At 41.4% G+C, this 19375-nt stretch overlaps 1 protein-coding gene and 1 pseudogene across 1 annotated transcript in view; one reads left to right on the plus strand and one right to left on the minus strand.

Annotated features, from left to right (window-relative positions):
- The first annotated feature begins 5926 nt into the window (after positions 1-5926).
- Positions 5927-6087, plus strand: LOC130277887 (U2 spliceosomal RNA; annotated as a pseudogene).
- A 794-nt stretch (positions 6088-6881) lies between these two features.
- Positions 6882-19375, minus strand: part of TEX264 (testis expressed 264, ER-phagy receptor) — a 38498-nt gene continuing 26004 nt past the window's right edge. Inside the window, exon 4 of the mRNA XM_056525132.1 lies at positions 6882-14673. Within this exon, the coding sequence (XP_056381107.1) occupies positions 14408-14673 (266 nt within the window). The 3' untranslated portion in view covers positions 6882-14407. The remainder of the gene's footprint in view (positions 14674-19375) is intronic.

Genomic DNA, 19375 nt, shown 5'->3' on the forward strand with positions numbered 1-19375 from the left:
AGTGGACCTGGAGGCAGTTGAGGAGACCTCCGGCCACCATTTTGACTCATTGAAGCACCACAGATGGTCCTATGAGTCTCTGTATGCCCCCCTAGTACTTCAGATCTGTGATCAGTATTGATCACAGCATCTGAAGGGTTTATAGCAGGCATCAGTGTGATCGCTAACGTCCGACATAACTGGACCTGACCAGACTATGATGTCTGATGTTTTTTAATTAGCTGGTGCCAGAAAGTTAAACAGATTAGTAAATTATTTCTATTTTAAAATCTTGAGCCTCCCAGTACTTGTCAGCTGCTGTATACTACATAGGAAGTTGTGTAGTACTTTCCTGTTTGACCACAGTGCTCTCTGCCGCTACCTCTGTCTGTGTCAGGAACGGTCCAGAATAGGAGCAAATCCCTAAAGCAAATCTATCCTGCTCTGGACATTTCCTCACAACTTTATGTGGAGCATACAGCAGCTGATAAGTACTGGAAGGCTTAAGATTTTTAAATAGAAAAAATTTACAAATTTGTATAAGTTTCTTGCACCAGTTATTTCAATTTATAATTTTTTTTTCCCACCCGAGTATCCCTTTGAGTAAAGTAATGCGTGTATAGAGTCCAGAGCAAGCAGAATGGTGAGTGCCGCTCTTGCGGACAATGCAGGATGTAACTCAGGCTTAGTGCAAAATACAGCTGAAATCATGTGTGTACATACAACTTAGCCACATTCATAAACCCCTTAAAGTAGTATTCTGCAGGAGAAAAAAACTTTCAAATTGATAGGTGCCAGATAGTTATACAGATTTCTAAATTACCTCTATTTATGTGACAGCCCAGGGGTTGTATGTTGGGACTAGTAGTATTCCTAATATGTAAATGGTGCTGTGAGTGGTGTGGCAGTTCCATGTAACCCGGTCATAGGTGTACGCAACTTTGTCAATAGAGAGGCTACACGTGGTGGTACTATAGCTAGCCTCTCGGGCCATATCCCAGTGTATTGCGTGCTGGTCATGGTGGTCAGGATCCCCTTGGTGGTGTTGTGAATGCAGATTACTAGGCACAGGTAAATAAGGAAAAGGCACAATGCAATTTTACTTTTGCAAGGTCCCAGACTGTAAGCGGTGAAAGGGTATTCTAGTGTGCAGAGGAGAGATGGCCATTGCAGTGTATCAGTGACTAAATAAACTTTGCTTGGAATGAAGATTTTCTTGTGTAGGAGTTCTGGATTCTGCAGTCAGGTCTATCCTAGAACATGAATTGTTCTCTGATCAGAGCATAGCCTGACTTGTACCTTGACTCTAAGGCTATGTGAGTAAGACGTGAATGACTTGTGGGCTCTCTAGCACAATTTAAAAATGTTCTTACTGAAGCAGGGTCTTCTCTGGGTTGTGACTGAGATTGCTAGAAGATTTGGCACAGGATTCCATATCAATGGTGTTGACTTTACTGCGACATAATCCGGCTGACACATCTGGACTGGTATCCCCTAAATCAGAACCTGGTACTACTAACCAGACCAGGACCTCAAAGCAAGCGACGCCCATTTTTTTCTGTGTGCTATCAGGCCTTTTTACTTTTTCTTTCTCCTGAAAGCTCCTTTTTGACTTGTAGCAAACAGTGGATACTGTGTCCGCATGGAATAAACTTGGTCTCTCACTCTCTAGTTCTCCTTGTGTTCCCCTCCCAGTCTCAACTTGTGTTCTCGACTCATGTGCAACTAGGAACAGGTGAGCAGGGCCTTTTATGGAGCTTCCTTAACTATACTTGTCATATGATTTTGTCCCTAAAAAAAACTAACTCTAATGTAACCTTTGCGTCACATGTTGTATAGCGCATTAACCCTTGTTACCCCTTGCAGAGTCAACTTTACTTAACATAATATACAAAATAAAGGAATAAAAAATAAAAAAATACATATTTTTTCTGACATAAAGACACAAGTGTTTAGCCATCAACCAGGACAACTGACCAGTGTGTGACATTATACTTACGGTACTTATTACCTGCTATATACCCCAGGGGGTAATCAGGTAGTTTTTTTCCAATCCAAAACAGTGTTGCCTGTTATCACCTCTGTCCATGATGGGAACTGTCCAGAGCAGAAGAAAGCCAAGATATAGTAAATCTCTACTGTTCTGGACAGTTTCTGACACAGACAGATGTGGCAGCAGAGAGCACAATGTCAGATGGAAAAAACTATACAACTTTCTCCAGTGTATAGAGCAGGTGCTAGGTACTGGAAGGCTTTAATTTGTATTTTTTGTTTTCCAAACACATTTTTATATGAGTACAAAAATAATAATATGATCTATATAAATATATATACAAATTATATGTGACCAGTCCTCAAAAGGTATACAAGATAAGAAGCTAGTTAGATCCAGTACAATGAAATATGAGTATTTATTAAATAAAATGCAATGTATTACATAGAATAACTGAAGTCTAGGGCAGGGCCCTTGAGCAGGCTCCAGATACGGTAATTATTGCAGATATAGGTACATTGGAAAACAATAGAAAGCCAATATATTATATGTTCCCCATTATTAGTTTGGGGTATAATAAATAAGGCAAAATTATACAGGTGGAGATAAAATGATTAGGAGAAGATAGGTATAAAAAAAAAGTATAAAAATAGTGCAAAGTCCGCTAGTGTAAAGGTTTGCTATAGTTCTCTATATTGCAAAGTCCGTTGGTGAAAAGTTCGCTATAGTTCTCTATATTAGTTCCGCTGGAGTAAATTAGTAGAATTTACAAGATGATGATAAAAATGTAAGGTATTATTGGTGCACTGCACCACTCACCACCATGTTCGGTCTGGGGGCTTCTTAGTTTATTGTCGGATGCGGGCTGGCATGGACTTGCGCCCGGCCTTATGCTAGCAGTGCCCGTTGGAGGATGCGCTGGGCAGTCGTGGCTGGGGAGCTGTGTGTGGTAAAAGCGATGATTTCCAGTAAGGTGTTGTGGCCGGCCTCAGAGATAGTGATGTCCACGGTTGGATGTTATCAGATCGTGTGGATGCGCTGTGATGCCAGCATCCACTTGTGTCAGAGTCTTCTGTAACAGTTGTACTGTAGGTTCCAGCTGTTGCGAGTGGTTAAGCAATAGAATGGATAATATTTGCTGTAAATGTCCTTTGCACAATATGGAGGTCAGTAAAACCAGGCTAACGCAAAATTAAGGCACTATCAATAAAGTATAGATTTCATAGATCAATGCAGTACATTGGTACTGCATTAATCTGTAAGAGCCATCCAATGATGGCTTACACAAGTCCCATATGGGAACTAATAAAGTGTAAAATAACAAAAAACATAAGTGTTAACCCTATATAAATTAACCCTTTCTATAATAAAATTTCTAATCACCCCTTTTCCCATTTTTCAAATAAAAAGGTGTAAATACAAAAAACATAAAATATTTGGTATTGCTTCTAGCAGAAATGTCTGAACTATTTAAATATAACATTAACAAAACTGCATGATGAATGGAGTTAAAATAAAACAATACCATAAACCTGTATAACCCTTCCCCAGTGTCGGCTCCAATGTTGGAAAACACATAATGGAGGTTTTGTAAAGAACACAATATATATACACCTACAGTTGTGCACCAGCACCAAAAAACCTCCAAACTAATATGTGAAATTTAAACAAAAAATATTTAAAAACTCATATAAAAAGGACTATAGCACTTTTCTATACATATGCCTTGTTTATGTGACTAAATTGTCCCCTTTGTAGCATGATTATTCTACAGACATACAGTGTACTATCTCATCAGGACTTTCATCCCAGTATTCCTGTTTACAAATGCATTTTTTCCATTCCTTGCGCGGTTCTTTATATGTGTTTTTAAATATTTTTGTACATGAAGATTTTTTGTTTAAATTTCACATATTACTTTGTCTGGAGGTTTTTTTGTGCTGGTACACAACTGAAGGTGTATATAAAATAATACCAAACAACAGAATTGTGGTTTTTTGATCACATCACACCCACGAAAAAAAATTGAATAAAAAGTGATCAAAGTCAGATCAATACCATAATGATCAAACCCACTCTATCAAAACCTTCTCATAAAAATCTTCCCCCCCTATATGCTATCATATATGTTCTGTTATTTATCCCCCAGCACAGTGCCTGCATGGGGTCACCATTTGAGAACAGGGGGAGCTCCCTCCCCTGTCAATCCCATAGACACTGTACTGATCACGGCATTTATGGGATTAACGCTGCTGAGACCAGCACAATCCTGGTCTAAGCAGCTGCGATGGGATCCCGGCTGTGATTGACAGCCAGGTCCTGCCACTGATCACCTGCAATCTAACCATTTCAGATTCTCTCTATTTCAGGGGGAAGGACTAGAGCCTGGTTGTTGGTAAACAATACTCACATCTGGACTTTCTTTACTGGCTAATCTCAGGACAGCGTCTTCCCTCTCTGCTATGCCATGTCATAGAGTCAGAGTAAATAAATGCATTGGTCTGAACATGTTGACACTGTGCTGGGGAATGGTTTACACAGAATAGTTAGTGTATAGGAGAAAAGGTTTTCATACAGTGGGCTTGCAAAGTGCAATGTGAAACTAACAGAAGAACAATCACAGCAAGGAAGATATAACATCATAAAAGCAGCCCTGGCCTAAACTGTAAACTGCAGCTGAAAATCTGAAGGGGGGGGGGGGGGGGATTACATTCAGGAGGTAGCTCTGTGTAGATAGTGACAACAAAAGTACAAGTTATATCTGCCCAAAACTTTATGGATGATTACAGATAACACAGAAGCCTTGATTTACCTTTAGGCACGGTGTGGACCATTTGAAGCCCTGTATGATCCCTCTGGAAGCAGAAAGGCTTAGATTGCCATGCATAGTGTTTTACACGGAGCCTGCACTGGCTATGTCCTACATCCACTTCCTGTGTTCTGTCTTGGTCTCTGCTGCTACAGGCGGAGAATCCCATAACAAAACACCCAGTAAAGAGCAGTTCGTAAGAAAAGGAGTCACACAGTAGCCAAAACTTTCAGCTTTTTTTATTTTTAGTTTGGTAAGCAATTTCAGCTTTCATTACATTTTCCAGTAGTTAAGTTTACATACACATGGGGGGGAGATTTATCAAAACCTGTGTAGAGGAGGAGTGGTGCAGTTGCCCAAGGCAACCAATCAGATTGCTTCTTTCATTTTCACAGGTCTCTTTAAAAATTAAAGAAGCAATTTGATTGGTTGCCATAGGCAACCGCACCACTCTTCCTCTACACAGGTTTGGATGATTCTCCCCCATGGTTACTATTTAGCAGCGTTGCTTTAAGCTGTCTTGCTTTAGATCAAACTGTGTTGGGTAGCCTTTCAAAAGCTTCTTTCAATACGTTACTGGAATTTTGGCTCATTCCTCTTAAGAGAACTGGTGTAACTTAATCAGGTTTGCAGACCTCCTTCCTCACACCTTTTCAGTCCTACCCATTAATGTGCTATTGGATTCAGTTTTTGTGATGGAAACTCCATTACCTTCACTTTGGTTTTCCCAAGCTATATTGCCATAACACATTGCCATTGCTCAATTGGAAGATCCATTTGCGCCAGAGCTTTAAAGGGGTTCTCCGGTGCTTACACATCTTATCCCCTATCCAAAGGATAGGGGATAAGATGCCTGATCGCGGGAGTCCCACCGCTGGGGACCCCCGGGATCATGCACGCGGCACCGCGTTTGTAATCAGTCGCCGGAGCGTGATAGCGTGATAGCTGTCACTCCCCCTCCCGTAGGCTTGCATTGAGGGGCGGAGCGTGACGTCACACAGGGGCGGAGGCGTGACGTCACACGCCGCCGGCCCGGTGGTCACCTGTAATCAGTCCCGGATAGGGACTTTGGATAGGGGATAAGATGTGTAAGCACCGGAGAACCCCTTTAACTTCCTGGCTGATGTCTTGAGATGTTGCTTTCCATCACTTCTCGACCTTTTGGCTAAGATCAAGTGTAGTATCTGTTCTTACCAGTTTCATGCTGGTGGTCTCTGCAGCACCAGTGTGGAGCTTGCGGGGATGGGTGCTGCAGGGGACAGGTGTACAAGTGCGTTCCAGGGCTGGTTTTGCAGAATCAGCTCAACGGCTGCCCCGATGTGACCCGTTTCCCTCCAGGTCTCGCCATGAGGCTGAGAGGGTCTAGAGCAGAGGTACTTTAGTGCCTTGGGGAGTGGTGACCCAGAGGTGCCAAAACTCACTGAAAGGAGAAAGGATTGGCTCACTGAGTGGAAGCACTGGCACCATGAACTCTTCACCTTGTGGAACTCACCTCTTGATTCCTGGCCTTCGGGCTAGGATCAGAGTAATTTTTATAGGTCCGGGCAGTATATCTGCACACATTCACTTATCTTTTTTTTTTTGTCACTGTGTCACTTTTTGCGTGTTGTGTGTCCACGGGATTGTTAGGATGCGGTAGCCCTTCTGGGTGTCCCTCCCAGGAGTCTAGGGGAGGTGTGTGTGGCCATTAGGTTCCGAACCTCCCTGCAAAAACCCCGGGTACTCCTGCATGGACAGGGTACCGACCGTTATCGGCTCTGAGGGCAGATACCTTGGCTATCGCCAAGGGGGTTGCCGGGAGCATTTGTGGTCCCTTAGTCGGTGAAAAGGGACATTGAACCTGGAACCTTTTGGTCCGGAGGCATAGGGTAAGGTTTGTTGGGGGGCCTCTCTCCTGTCGGAGAAGGGCTTGCGATAGACCGCATCCATTGTGCACGTTTTTTTTTTTGTGTAACATGTTTGCACCTTTCCTTGCACTTTGGGTGATTCGAGAGCACGTTCCTCGGCTCTAAAAAAAAAAAAAAAAAAAAAAAAAATGTAATATCTTTACATAAAAGTTTCCTTACTCTATTTTGTAAAGATCATCAGCTTCACCTGCAGCACGCTTACAACATGATGTTACCAGCCCTGAACTTCACGTTAGGAATGGTGTTCTTTGGCTTGCGAGCTTCCACCTTTTTCCTTTATACATAACAATGGTCATTTGGGCCAAGTAGACCAGAAGACATTCCTCCAAAAATGTCTTTGAGGAAGATTTATCAAAACCTGTGTAGAGGACAAGCTAACCAGTGGGCCATAGTAAGCAATCAGATCGCTTCTTTCATTTTTAATAGGACCTCTAAAAAAAAATAAAAAAATAAAAAAAAAGTTAATTAAAGAAAAAATTACACAATCTGATTGGTTGCTATGAGTAACTAACTGGTCAGCTTTTCCTCTGCACATGTTTTGATAAATCTTTCCCAAAGACTTCTGTCCCACTGAAAATTTGATATATAAATTTATAAATTGTATACATATGTTGGAAAATTGCTTGTATTATGTGCAAAGTAGATCTCTTAAACAAGTTTTAAATGACTTATGACATCAACCCTACACATTGTTCTTGGTATTGTTTATGCAGCTAAATTCTATAAGTGAACTGTATGATGGTGCACAGATGTCCACCATGTTCCCCCACTCTCAGATGACTGGAGAGAATGGACGTATTGCTTATGTAAACGTTCAACCAAATTGTATGCAATTGGAAGACACAAAATACAAGTAACAATAAGCAACATTTAGCACTTTGTGTTAGACATATAAAATGAAGCAATGAACATCAATGTAAACATTTTAGAGACAGAGATATGGTTTATTTCAGAAAAGGCTACAATTACCAAAAATAATATGACTGCTGCAGACAAAAGCACTAGTAAGAATGGTGCCAAACCTGATGTATGAAAGGAGAAGCATCTCAACATAAGCCAATAAATAAAATAAATATTATATACAGAAATCTTCACAAAAGCAGAAACAACATCATTTCATTGCATAAATCAACGGTGACATTGATGAAGCCAATAGGGAAACTCATAGCCATTCAGACATTCATTTTCAGACACTGATGGACTCAGATCAGACCCTCATACAGCACAAGCGATGTGTGTAAAACATCAAGGCATACAAAAATGACAACTGCACATTGCCGGGAGAGGCCTATGTGAACTTAGGTCACGAGATATTAAATCAGGATTAACATGGAGAAAGACAGGAATCAATGAGTGCATAGTAGACAAAGTCAATAAATGAGAGAAGGGTAGCATAGTCCTGTCAAGACCGTCACAAAACGTCCAGGAATATGGAGAACTGGAGGTGCAACTGTGCAGGAGAGCAGTAAGGCACAGTCTCTATTAGGGGGCATTCACACCACGTTTTAGCAATAACGTTCCTGTATCAGGTTTTTGATGAAAAATTGATTCCTCAAAACCTGAATAAACTGTATCAAAACGTGTGTACAAATTTCAACCTGTATACGGTTTTAAAAATGATGTCTGGGTGCATCCGTTTAAGAAAAAACTGTATAAGTTTTTAACTTTTCACTGCATTTTGAATAAAGTTTCACTTGTATGATTGAAATTCCAAGAAAAAAAAACTGTGCAAAGTCAAAAACCGTATGGAACCGTTCTCACATACGGATCTGTACGGTTCCCATTGACTCCCATGTTAAAAAAATAACCGTATAAGGTTTAATACGGTTTTTCCCCCAGACCAAAAAACGTGGTAGACTACGGTTTTGGGTACGGGTAAAAAAAAAACGTATAAGACGCAAAACGGACTAAACCGGATGTTGCGTTTGACATACGGTTTTCTATACGCTCCGTAAGGTTTTTAACTTGAAACCGTAAACGGTAACTGTATAGCAAAAACGTGGTGTGAATGCACCCTTACATTCTTATGGTCAGCGATTGTGATTGGATGGGTTATTTACAATTGCCCCTACAGCCATTAGAACAAATATCTAAAAGGTAATAAGTGTCCCCTAAAGGGAGTGTAAAGTTTTTTTTTCCCCCCTTATAATTTATCCTCAGTCCTGAGAGAATATTGCTCCTCTATGCTAGAATGCGACAGACTTTCTGGATTATTGGCTGCTGGATTAAATGCCTTTTCCTGTAACTGTCAACAGGTTCATGTTTTCACCTTTTCTTCTTGTATCTACAATGCTTTCCTTTGGAGGCCCCATAAAATGACAATAGTTGAACAATAAAATTCTATTTAAATGGTACCGGATGATCTAGAATCTAGCTAAAGCCTCCTGCCGGAATATCACTTTATCTGGGAGCCAAACATTTAAGTTCCTCGACTCCTTCTGACAGTGATATAAATGCATGGGCACACATCATGATCTACAGCTAATGCCTAATACCATCAAAACATCCAAAAATTGATGCTGTGGAGTTGCCGACAAGAATAAGGTATGTAGAGCGACATTTCTGCAACTCAGCATCTAGAGATCTGGCACAGTAACTGAAATGCCAGGTAAATCGTGTGATAAGGTAAACTCCCCAGTACAGGTCACCTGTCTAACCCAGGAAGAAGTACAGAGCCGCCTACAAAAAAATCAAAAACAGACAAATCACCAGGTCCAGATGGCATTCACCCCCGTGTTCAAAAGTAATTAAGTAATGTTATAGACAGACCCCTATTTTTAATATTCCAGGACTCTATAGTAACAGGGACTGTTCCCCAGGACTGGCGCATAGCAAATGTGGTACCAATATTTAAAAAGGGACAAAATGTGACCCCGGGAATTATAGACCTTTTAGTTTAACCTCCATTGTATGTAAATTGTTTGAGGGTTTTCTAAGAGATGCTATTTTGGAGTATAGTGATAAAAATAAACGTATGACCCCATATCAGCATGGCTTTATGAGGGATTGGTCCTGTCAAACTAACCTGATCAGCTTTTATGAGGAGGTGAGCTCCAGACTGGACATGGGGCAATCGCTGGATGTTGTATATCTGGATTTTTCCAAAGCATTTGACACGGTGCCTCATAAAAGGTTGGTGCATAAAATGAGAAGGATGGGGTGGGGGGAGAATGTGTGTAAGTACTTGGCTCAGTGATAGGAAAAAGAGGGTGGTTATTAATGGTACTTATTCTGATTGGGTGACTGTTACTAGTGGGGTACCACAGGGGTCCTGTTCTGTTTAATATATTTATTAATGACCTTGTAGAGGGGTTGAATAGTAAAAGTAACAATCTTTGCAGATGATACTAAACTCTGTAAAGCGGTAAACACTATAGAGGACAGGGCACTGTTACAAATGGATCTGGATAGGTTGGAGGTCTGTGGGCTGGGAAGTGGCAAATGTGGTTCAACACTGATAAATGTAAGGTAATGCACATGGGGAGGAAAAATTCGGGCTTTAATTATGTATTAAATGGGAGCACACTTGGGATGACTGACATGGAAAAGGACTTGGGAGTCTTAGTTAACAGTAAATTTAGCTGTAGTGACCAGTGTCGGGCAGCTGCTGCCAAAGCTAATAAAATCATGGGGTGCATCAATAGGGGCATAGATGCCCACGACAAGGAAATAATTCTACTGCTGTACAAATCACTAGTCAGACCACACATAGAATATTGTGTACAGTACTGGGCACCAGTGTACAAGAAAGATGTAGTGGAGCTGGAGAGGGTTCAAAGACGGGCAACCAGAGTAATACAGGCAATGGGAGGACTACAGTACCCAGAAAGATTATCAGAATTAGGGTTATTTAGTTTAGGAAAAAGAAGGCTTAGGGGAGACCTAATAACTATGTATAAATATATCAGGGGACAGTACAGAGATCTTTCTCATGATCTATTTATACCCAGGACTGTATCTAGAACAAGGGGGCATCCTCTACGTTTAGAGGAAAGAAGGTTTCTACACCAGCACAGATGGGGATTTTTTACTGTAAGATCAGTGAGACTGTGGAATTCTCTGCCTGAGGAGGGGGTCATGGTGAACTCTGTAAAAGATTTAAAAACGGGTCTGAATGCATTTTTGGAGAGTAAGAACATTGCTGGTTATGTATACTAGATTTATATGGACAGAACGTTGATCCAGGGATTTATTCTGATTGCCATCTTTGGAGTCAGGAAGGAATTTTTACCTCTAGTATGATGGTTTTTTGCGTTCCTCTGGATCAACTCAGTAGGGACTCATTAGGGATATAGGTTGAACTTGATGGACTCTGGTCTTTTTTCAACCTCATGAACTGTGTTATTATGTTAGTACTGCAGAATACACAAATATGGAGCCGGGAAGATAAAATCGTGGAACACAGTGCAGAGGTTTGGGGATACAGTTGTAGCCAAAGGTTTTGAGAGTGACACAAATTTTTGTTCTGACAACATTTACTGCTTCAGGGTTTTGGGTACTCCGGCCCTAAGACATCTTATGCCCTATCCAAAGGATAGTGGATAAGATGTCTGACCGCGGGGGTGCTAAAGCTGGGGATCCCCGCAATCTTGCATTCAGCACCCACCTTGGGTAGCTGCATGCCGCGCAGCCAGATCAGAATCTGCCGTGTGACAACCACGGGGCCGGAGTATCATGACGTCACGACTTCGTCTCCGTGTGACGTCACGCCCCGCCCCCGCTATGCAAGTCTATGGGATGGGGCATGACTGTCAGACATCTTATCCCCTATCCTTTGGATAGGGGATAAGATGTCTTAGGGCCGGAGTACCCTTTTAATATCTGTCAGAAGGTTCTGTAGTATACTAAAGTACATTTCAAGAATTTCATTTGTCAGTTTTTCAATGTTCTGTTTACTAAAGCACTTATCACATTTGCCTTGTGACATGGTCTCCATCAGGGTGGAAAAAGAATTGTTCATCACCAAATTTCTCCTGGATTGTTGAAGAAGTTACCATTGGAGGATGTCTAGATACTAGCAAGTGCCAGGACCTTCGACTAAAATGGACTGAGCTTCGTGATTGGTTAAACACTAGTGCAGAGGTTGCTAAGGAATGGCAGCAGGCAGGTATCAGAGCACATGAACACACAGTGAGGTAAATGCTTTTGATGGCAGGCCTGTGTCACGAAGGGCAGCAAAGAAGCAATTTCTCTCTAAGAAAAACATTCTGCAGGAAGTACATGGAATGCACTGCAGATGACTGAAGTAAAGTTATTTTCTCTAATGAAGCCACCTTCAAACTGTTTGGGACATCTGAAAGAACAGATGTCCAGAGAAGAAAAAGTGAGCACAACCATGAGTCCGTTGTCATGCCAACAGTAAAGCATCCTAAGACCCTTCAGGTGTGGGGTTGCTTTTCATCTGTGGAACAAAAAGTGGCTCAGTGAATTAAACATTGACATTTTGCCAGGAAATTCCCTAGAGCGCAAAACCGTTGAAAACCTGTGGTCAATACTAAAAAAGCAGATGGTCAAACAGAAACATAAGAGGGGTATTTTGTTAAACCTAACCGGGCTCTGAGATCTTTCTACTGGCAGAATAAACCTCCAAGGCTGAGACAGCAGTGGGGTGTGGGGGGACTAGTCGCCCTCAGTATGCATAATTATTTTCTAGCCTCACAGCTGGTGTACGCGGCCTGGTGGATCAACCTGGACCTTTCAAATGCCTTCACGGCTCTGGAGGGGGCTCTCCTGGGTTCTTATGAGATGCTGACTAATACATTATACAGGTATGTCCCCTCTCTGTCCTTTCCAGCCCCTATTAAGATGGTGGCTGCGGTCTGGTCGGTGCTTACAGGATGGTTCCCTCAGCTGGCTGTCTCTCCAAGAGCACCCCTGTGGGGTAATCCACATTTGGAACACCTACGGGAGTTGGGAGGCAGCCGGTTTTTGGAGCTCCCTGGGAATCAAGTTGGCCATGCACTTGTTTGGGGATGAGGTTAGGGATTGTTTTAATGTCCCTCATATGATGCCTATTTCCGGTATCTTCAGCTGCGACATGCGGTCTTTGCACAATTTGGTTCCCTGGAGGTTACCCGTCTTTAATGAATTGGAGCTGCTCCTGGGGACCACCGACCTGGCTAGGCCTCTTATCCAGAGTTATGCGTTGCTGCAATCAGTGGGTCTGGACCCGTTTGCGGTGGCGTAGTTGAAGTAGGTTGAGGATATTCCCAGTCTTTCCGAGGATATGTGGAAAGAGGTGGTTAAGACGTCTTATCCTACAGTAGTTAGTGCTCGGAATATGCTTATTCAATCTAGGTTTGTCCTTCATTTGTTTTATACCCCAGTTAGATTGCATTGGATGGGCGTCTCTGGGTCAGATATATGTTTTAGATGTGGGGGAGAGAGGGGCACTTTTCTACATGCGGTTTGGACCTGCTCCTGTGTTGTGCCTTTCTGTCGGATCACTTAGAATTCCCTTTTGTTTTAATGCCGGAGGTGTGTTTGCTGGGGGTTATTAATGGGTTGGAGACAGGCCCTTATAGACGCATTTTGGTTCGCCTTCTTTTGCTTTGTGCGCGTAAAGTTATAGTGATGGCCTGGAAGGATGGGTCCTCACCCCCTCTGGCCCGGTGGATAGCCTTAGTTAATAAATATGTCCCATTATACCATGCCCTGTATGTTAGTAGGAAATGTCAGAAAAAATTTGATAAGGTCTGGGTACCATGGTTATTATTGGATGTCTCTGCTGATCCTCCAGTTCGGGGAGCCTCTCAGATGTAGAATGGCTACACTGGACTCGGGGAGCTCTTGGGTATGCCAGATGTGTGTGGGTGAATGGAATTGTCTGTTATGTGGTCTTTGAGTGTTGTTCTGGTGGCCACCCTTCCCTCAATTATGGATATTTGTTTCAGTTCTTGTGTAGCTTTTCCATTGGCATGACTCTGGTGGAGGGGGCGCTATCGGAACTGTTTATATGTCTGTTGTTCAGTTGTTTGAAAACCAATAAATATTGAGAATCTGCATAAACTTGTTGTATTCGTTAATAAAAAGTAAAAACAATGACCTGCTAATAATTGTACTGCAGAACCTACAGAAACATCTGACTAAAAAGGGATTTAAAAATCACTGAAGCAACAAACTTAGTGAAGACCAAAATTTGTGTCAGTCTTAAAACTTTTGGCCATGACAGTATCACTCCGATTTCCCTCCCTAACCCCAAGCCAAGCTATATTAGGGCACAGCAGGGGAGTATCTTCGTCTTGTGTGGTTTATTCCTAAACCTTTTTCTTCAACCTTGATACTGGCCAACTCCCTGAGGATAAAACGTTTTCTTCTGTACATGCATCAATATATGTGAAACAAATTGGAGTTGTCTTTAAATTACTATCTTCTCCCTCGTCCCACAGCCCTTGCTCTCCACTCAATATTCACCTTGCCAAAAAAAGGCAGCTGAAGTATTTTCCAAGCTGGAAAGTTGGTTATTTAATACAAAAAGTTAAAAAATTTAAACAAAACAAAAAAATAAATAAAAAAGAAAGAAAACTAATTTTTCTGCAAATAAACTCAGTAACTGTCTGTAAACTAAACATCCTCCCTGCTGGAGAACTGTTATCTGCACTGCCGCCTCCAGATGTGAATGTGTACGGGTGGGAGGATCGCTTTCTGTCGCTATGTGAAAGGTTTACTAACGGCTATAATCATGGCGACATCTACAAGGATCCATTTACAGTCTATCAGTCATTCCTCTGCTTTTTCTTTATCCCAGTTCTCTGGCATTTTACTCCATTCTGTTTTTGCATCCTGTTGGGCTTTGATGGCTGCCGTGTTGCCATCCAGGTCCAGATCTTCAAAGGATGATGCACTTGCCCCCGATTCGCTGGGGCTTTTCTCAGTGTCACTTTTCTCTTTCGGCTGGGAACCTTCAGCCTCTGTTTCTTCCTGATTTTCTGACACCAGCTCCAGGCTTAACGTGTCCTCTAGCAACAGGGGGTCAAGTTCAGCACCTGGGAGCGGGAAGAGATACACAATGTAAATCTAGTCTTTGGTCATACATTTCACCACTGTCATCATAACTGCTTACAGATGATTCTTCAGTTTATATAGTGGAAGATTATAGGTAGCTCAAACAATAGATTATGTGTGATGGACCGGACAAGAACTGGTACATGGAGAGGTTGTGTACCCTGTACAACCTAGAAGTGAATATACATATAGGGTTATATATTTTTTTAAACACCACTATAGGGGCAACCTGCACAGGCTCTGCAGCTAGCTCATAGTGGTTTTATCAAGTTGTATAACCATTTGATCCTGTGAAATAAATACGACTTGTTTTACATACTAAAATCCCCAGGCCTCACTGACTGAATTTTCACTACATATACACAGTCTTCCTCCCATTTACAAATAACATTTACACCTACAGAGACTTCACTTGAGAACAGTATAAACCCTATATGAATCTTTAGTTTGTTTAAATGTGCCCCTGTCAAGACAAAAAACAAACAAACAGAACATGATAATTTATATGTGAAACCAGCATACCCAGATATATACTGTATCTGACCAGGCAACAAGGAGTCTCCTTTTGGGGCAGATTGGTGTCTAGTGCTAGTCACAAATCTCTGCTCGTCTCAGACAATGGTCATGTTCAATGTTTTTGTAGATGCCGCAATCAGGATTTCCATGGCAGATGTTGCTGTTGTGGAAATTCTGCCGAGTGAATAGAGCAGCAAATCCCATTGAAATCAATGAGACTCTGCTGCTACAGAATGTCCGTGCGGACGATTAAATCAGAAGTCCACACGGACATTCTGCTGTGTGAACCCTGCCTAACAGCAATCTAATGAATGCTATAATTAGTCCCCCATGGGGAGGTTAAAAAAGTGTAAAACAAAAAAAGGTTGAAAAAATAAAAATAAAATTTAAAAGCCTTACAAATTGAAATAATCTATTTTTCCTATTTTAACCAAGAAGTGTTAAAAAGAATAATTAAATATATTTGGTATCAGCGTGTGTGTAAATGTCGGAACTATCAAAATATAAATTTTAATGGTCCAGTACGGTGAACGGCGTAAATGTAAATAAAATATATATATAAATTGCTGCTTTTTGATCACATTCCAAAAATAATTTATAAAAAGCTATTAAAAAGTCATATAGAATGCAAAAGTGGTACCACACAAAACTGCAAAAATTAGCCCTCATACAGCCCCATATACGGAAAAATGAGAGATAAAAGGGGGTCAGAATAAAGCAATTTTGAACAAAGTCTAAATCTTTTTAAAAGCAGTCCAATCATAGAAGAGTATCTAAACATGGGTATCATTTAAATCGTATTGACCCACAGAAGAAAACATGGCATTTTTACTGTAAAGTGTATAGTGTGAAAACGAAACCTTCCAAAATTTGCTAATTGCCGTTTTCTTTTAAATTTCCCTACAAAAATAATATTTTTTTGATTTTTGCCATACATTTTATGGTAAAATGAGTGATGTCATAACAAAGTACAATTGATGGTGCTAACGAACAAGCCCTCATATGGGTCTGTGGATAGAAATATAAAAAGCTGTTATGGTTTTCAGAAGGTGAAGAGGAAAAAAACTAAAATAAAATTGTGTTCTTAACCTCTTAAGGACTCAGGGCATACCTGTACGCCCTGAGCCCAGTCCCGGTGTGAAAAACGGGGTCACACCATAAGGGGTCACACCGTAACGAAAGTAAGCACTTCCCGGCAGCTCAGTCGGGCTGATCGGGACATCGCGATCGCGATGTTCCGATCAGCTGGGACGCAGGCAGAGGTCGTTCTAACTGTCTCCGCGGAGTCCGATCATCGATTGATTGCTCCAAGCCTGAGCTACAGGCTTGAGCAATCGAGCCCCTATCTGACTGATCCGTGCAAAGCTAGCATAGATCAGTATAGGAGATCAGTTTGTCCCCGCAGCTCCGGACCGTTTAACTTTCTGGCACTAGTTGATTTTTAAAAAAAAAAATTGTTTTCCACTGGAGTACCCCTTTAACCCCTTAACGACGCAGGACGTATATTTACGTCCTGCGCCGGCTCCCGCGATATGAAGCGGGATCGCGCCGCGATCCCGCATCATATCGAGTCGGTCCCGGCGCTCATCAACGGCCGGGACCCGCGGCTAATACCACACATCGCCGATCGCGGCGATGTGCGGTATTAACCCTTTAGAAGCGGCGGTCAAAGCTGACCGCCGCTTCTAAAGTGAAAGTGACCCGGCTGCTCAGTCGGGCTGTTCGGGACAGCCGCGGTGAAATCGCGGCGTCCCAAACAGCTGACAGGACACCGGGAGGGCCCTTACCTGCCTCCTCGGTGTCCGATCGGCGAATGACTGCTCCGTGCCTGAGATCCACACGTGCCTGAGATAACACTGATCACAGGCGTGTTAATACACGCCTGTGATCTGTGTAAAAGATCAGTGTGTGCAGTGTTCTAGGTCCCTATGGGACCTATAACACTGCAAAAAAAAAAAAAAAAAAGTGTTAATAAAAAGGTCATTTAACTCCTTCCCTAATAAGTTTGAATCACCCCCCTTTTCTCATAAAAAAAATCAGTGTAAAAAAAAAAATATATATATATAAACATATGTGGTATCGCCGCGTGCGTAAATGTCCTAACTATAAAAATATATCATTAATTAAACCGCACGGTCAATGGCATACGCACAAAAAAATTCCAAAGTCCAAAAAAGCGTATTTTGGTCACTTTTTATACCATTAAAAAATGAATAAAAAGTGATCAAAAAGTCCGATCAAAACAAAAATCATACCAATAAAAACTTCAGATCACAGCGCAAAAAATGAGTCCTCATACCACCCTGTTTGTGGAAAAATAAAAAAGTTATAGGGGTCAGAAGATGACATTTTTAAACGTATAAATTTTCCTGCATGTAGTTATGATTTTTTCCAGAAGTCCGACAAAATCAAACCTATATAAGTAGGGTATCATTTTAACCGTATAGACCTACAGAATAATGATAAGGTGTCATTTTTACCGAAATATGCACTGCGTAGAAACAGAAGCCCCCAAAAGTTACAAAATGGCGTTTTTTCTTCGATTTTGTCGCACAATGATTTTTTTTTCCGTTTCGCCGTGCATTTTTGGGTAAAATTACTAATGTCACTGCAAAGTAGAATTGGCGACGCAAAAAATAAGCCATAATATGGATTTTTAGGTGGAAAATTTAAAGGTTTATGATTTTTAAAAGGTAAGGAGGAAAAAACGAAAGTGCAAAAACGGAAAAACCCTGAGTCCTTAAGGGGTTAAGGACCAGGACCATTTTGGTCTTAAGAACCAGGCCAATTTTATTTTTGCCCTTTCGTTTTTTCCTCCTCGCCTTCTAAAAATCATAAACTCTTATATTTCCATCCACAGAGCAATCTGAGGGCTTGGTTTTTTGAGTCACAATTTTACTTTGTAATGACATCACTTATTTTACCATTAAATTTAAGGCGCAACCCAAAAATTATTATTTATGTGGGAAAATATAAAAGAAAACCGCAATTTAGCAAGTTTCGGAAGGTTTTGTTTTCACCGTGTACACTTTATGGTATATTCATGTTTATTCTGTGGGTTAATACGATTAAAATGATACCCATGATATATGCTTTTCTAAAATTGTACCACTTTTGAAATTGCCCTATTTTGACCACCTATAACTTTCTAAGTTTTCCATATACGGGGTGGTATGAGGGCTTATTTTTTGCACCGTGATCTGTTGGTTTTTATCAGTACCACTTTTGCTTAGGTTTTACTTTTAATACATTTTTTATTAATTTTTTGGGGAATAAAATGTGACAAAAATGCAGCAATTTTAGAATTTTTTTTTTTTTTTTTTTATGTTTACACCGTTCACCGTACGGAATAATTAACAATATATTTTGATAGGTCATCAGGCTTTTACGCATGTGGAGATACCAATACCAAAAAAAAAAAAAAAAAAATTATAAATTACGCTTTTTTGGGGGTAAAAATGGGAAAAACTGCTAATATGCATTTTTATTGGGGGGGGGGGGGGGGGAATGATATATATGTCTCCAAAAGGGGACTATTTATAGCAATCACTTGATTGCTAATACTGTTCAGTGCTATGCATAGGACATAGCACTGATCAGCGTTATCGGTGATCTTCTGCTCTGGTCTACTCGATCTCAGACCAGAGCAGAAGACCCCTAGAGACGGACGCAGGCAGGTGAGGGGACCTCCGGCCGCCATTATGGATGATCTGATCCCCGCGACAGCGCTGCAGGCGATCCAATCATCCATTTAAAGTACCACACTGCCGCAGATGCCGTGATCTGTATTGCTCACGGCATGAGAGGGGTTAATGGCTGACATCCGCGCAAATACCGGCGGGTCCCTGGGGGAAGGGGTGTCCCAGCAGCGCGACTGCTCCCAATCCTTTGGATAGGGGATGAGATATTTGGCCGGAATGGGCTGTGTCCACAAGAGGTTAAAGCTGGCCATACACATAAGATAGCTGTAGTTCACAATAGTTCAGTTATTTCTTCCCCCACCCCGCCATACACATGCAAGCTTGGCTCAGCCAAACATTGAGCATTTTACCTTATGTGTACGGCAGTTCTCAGATATAAAAAAATAAAAATAAAATATAGTGCAAACATAATTTGTGCAAATTGTAACATTTTGGCAAGGGCATAGTCCCATTTACAACAATTTAC

The sequence above is a fragment of the Hyla sarda genome, chromosome 6, assembly GCF_029499605.1.
Source record: "Hyla sarda isolate aHylSar1 chromosome 6, aHylSar1.hap1, whole genome shotgun sequence".
Classification (NCBI taxonomy): Eukaryota; Metazoa; Chordata; class Amphibia; order Anura; family Hylidae; genus Hyla; species Hyla sarda.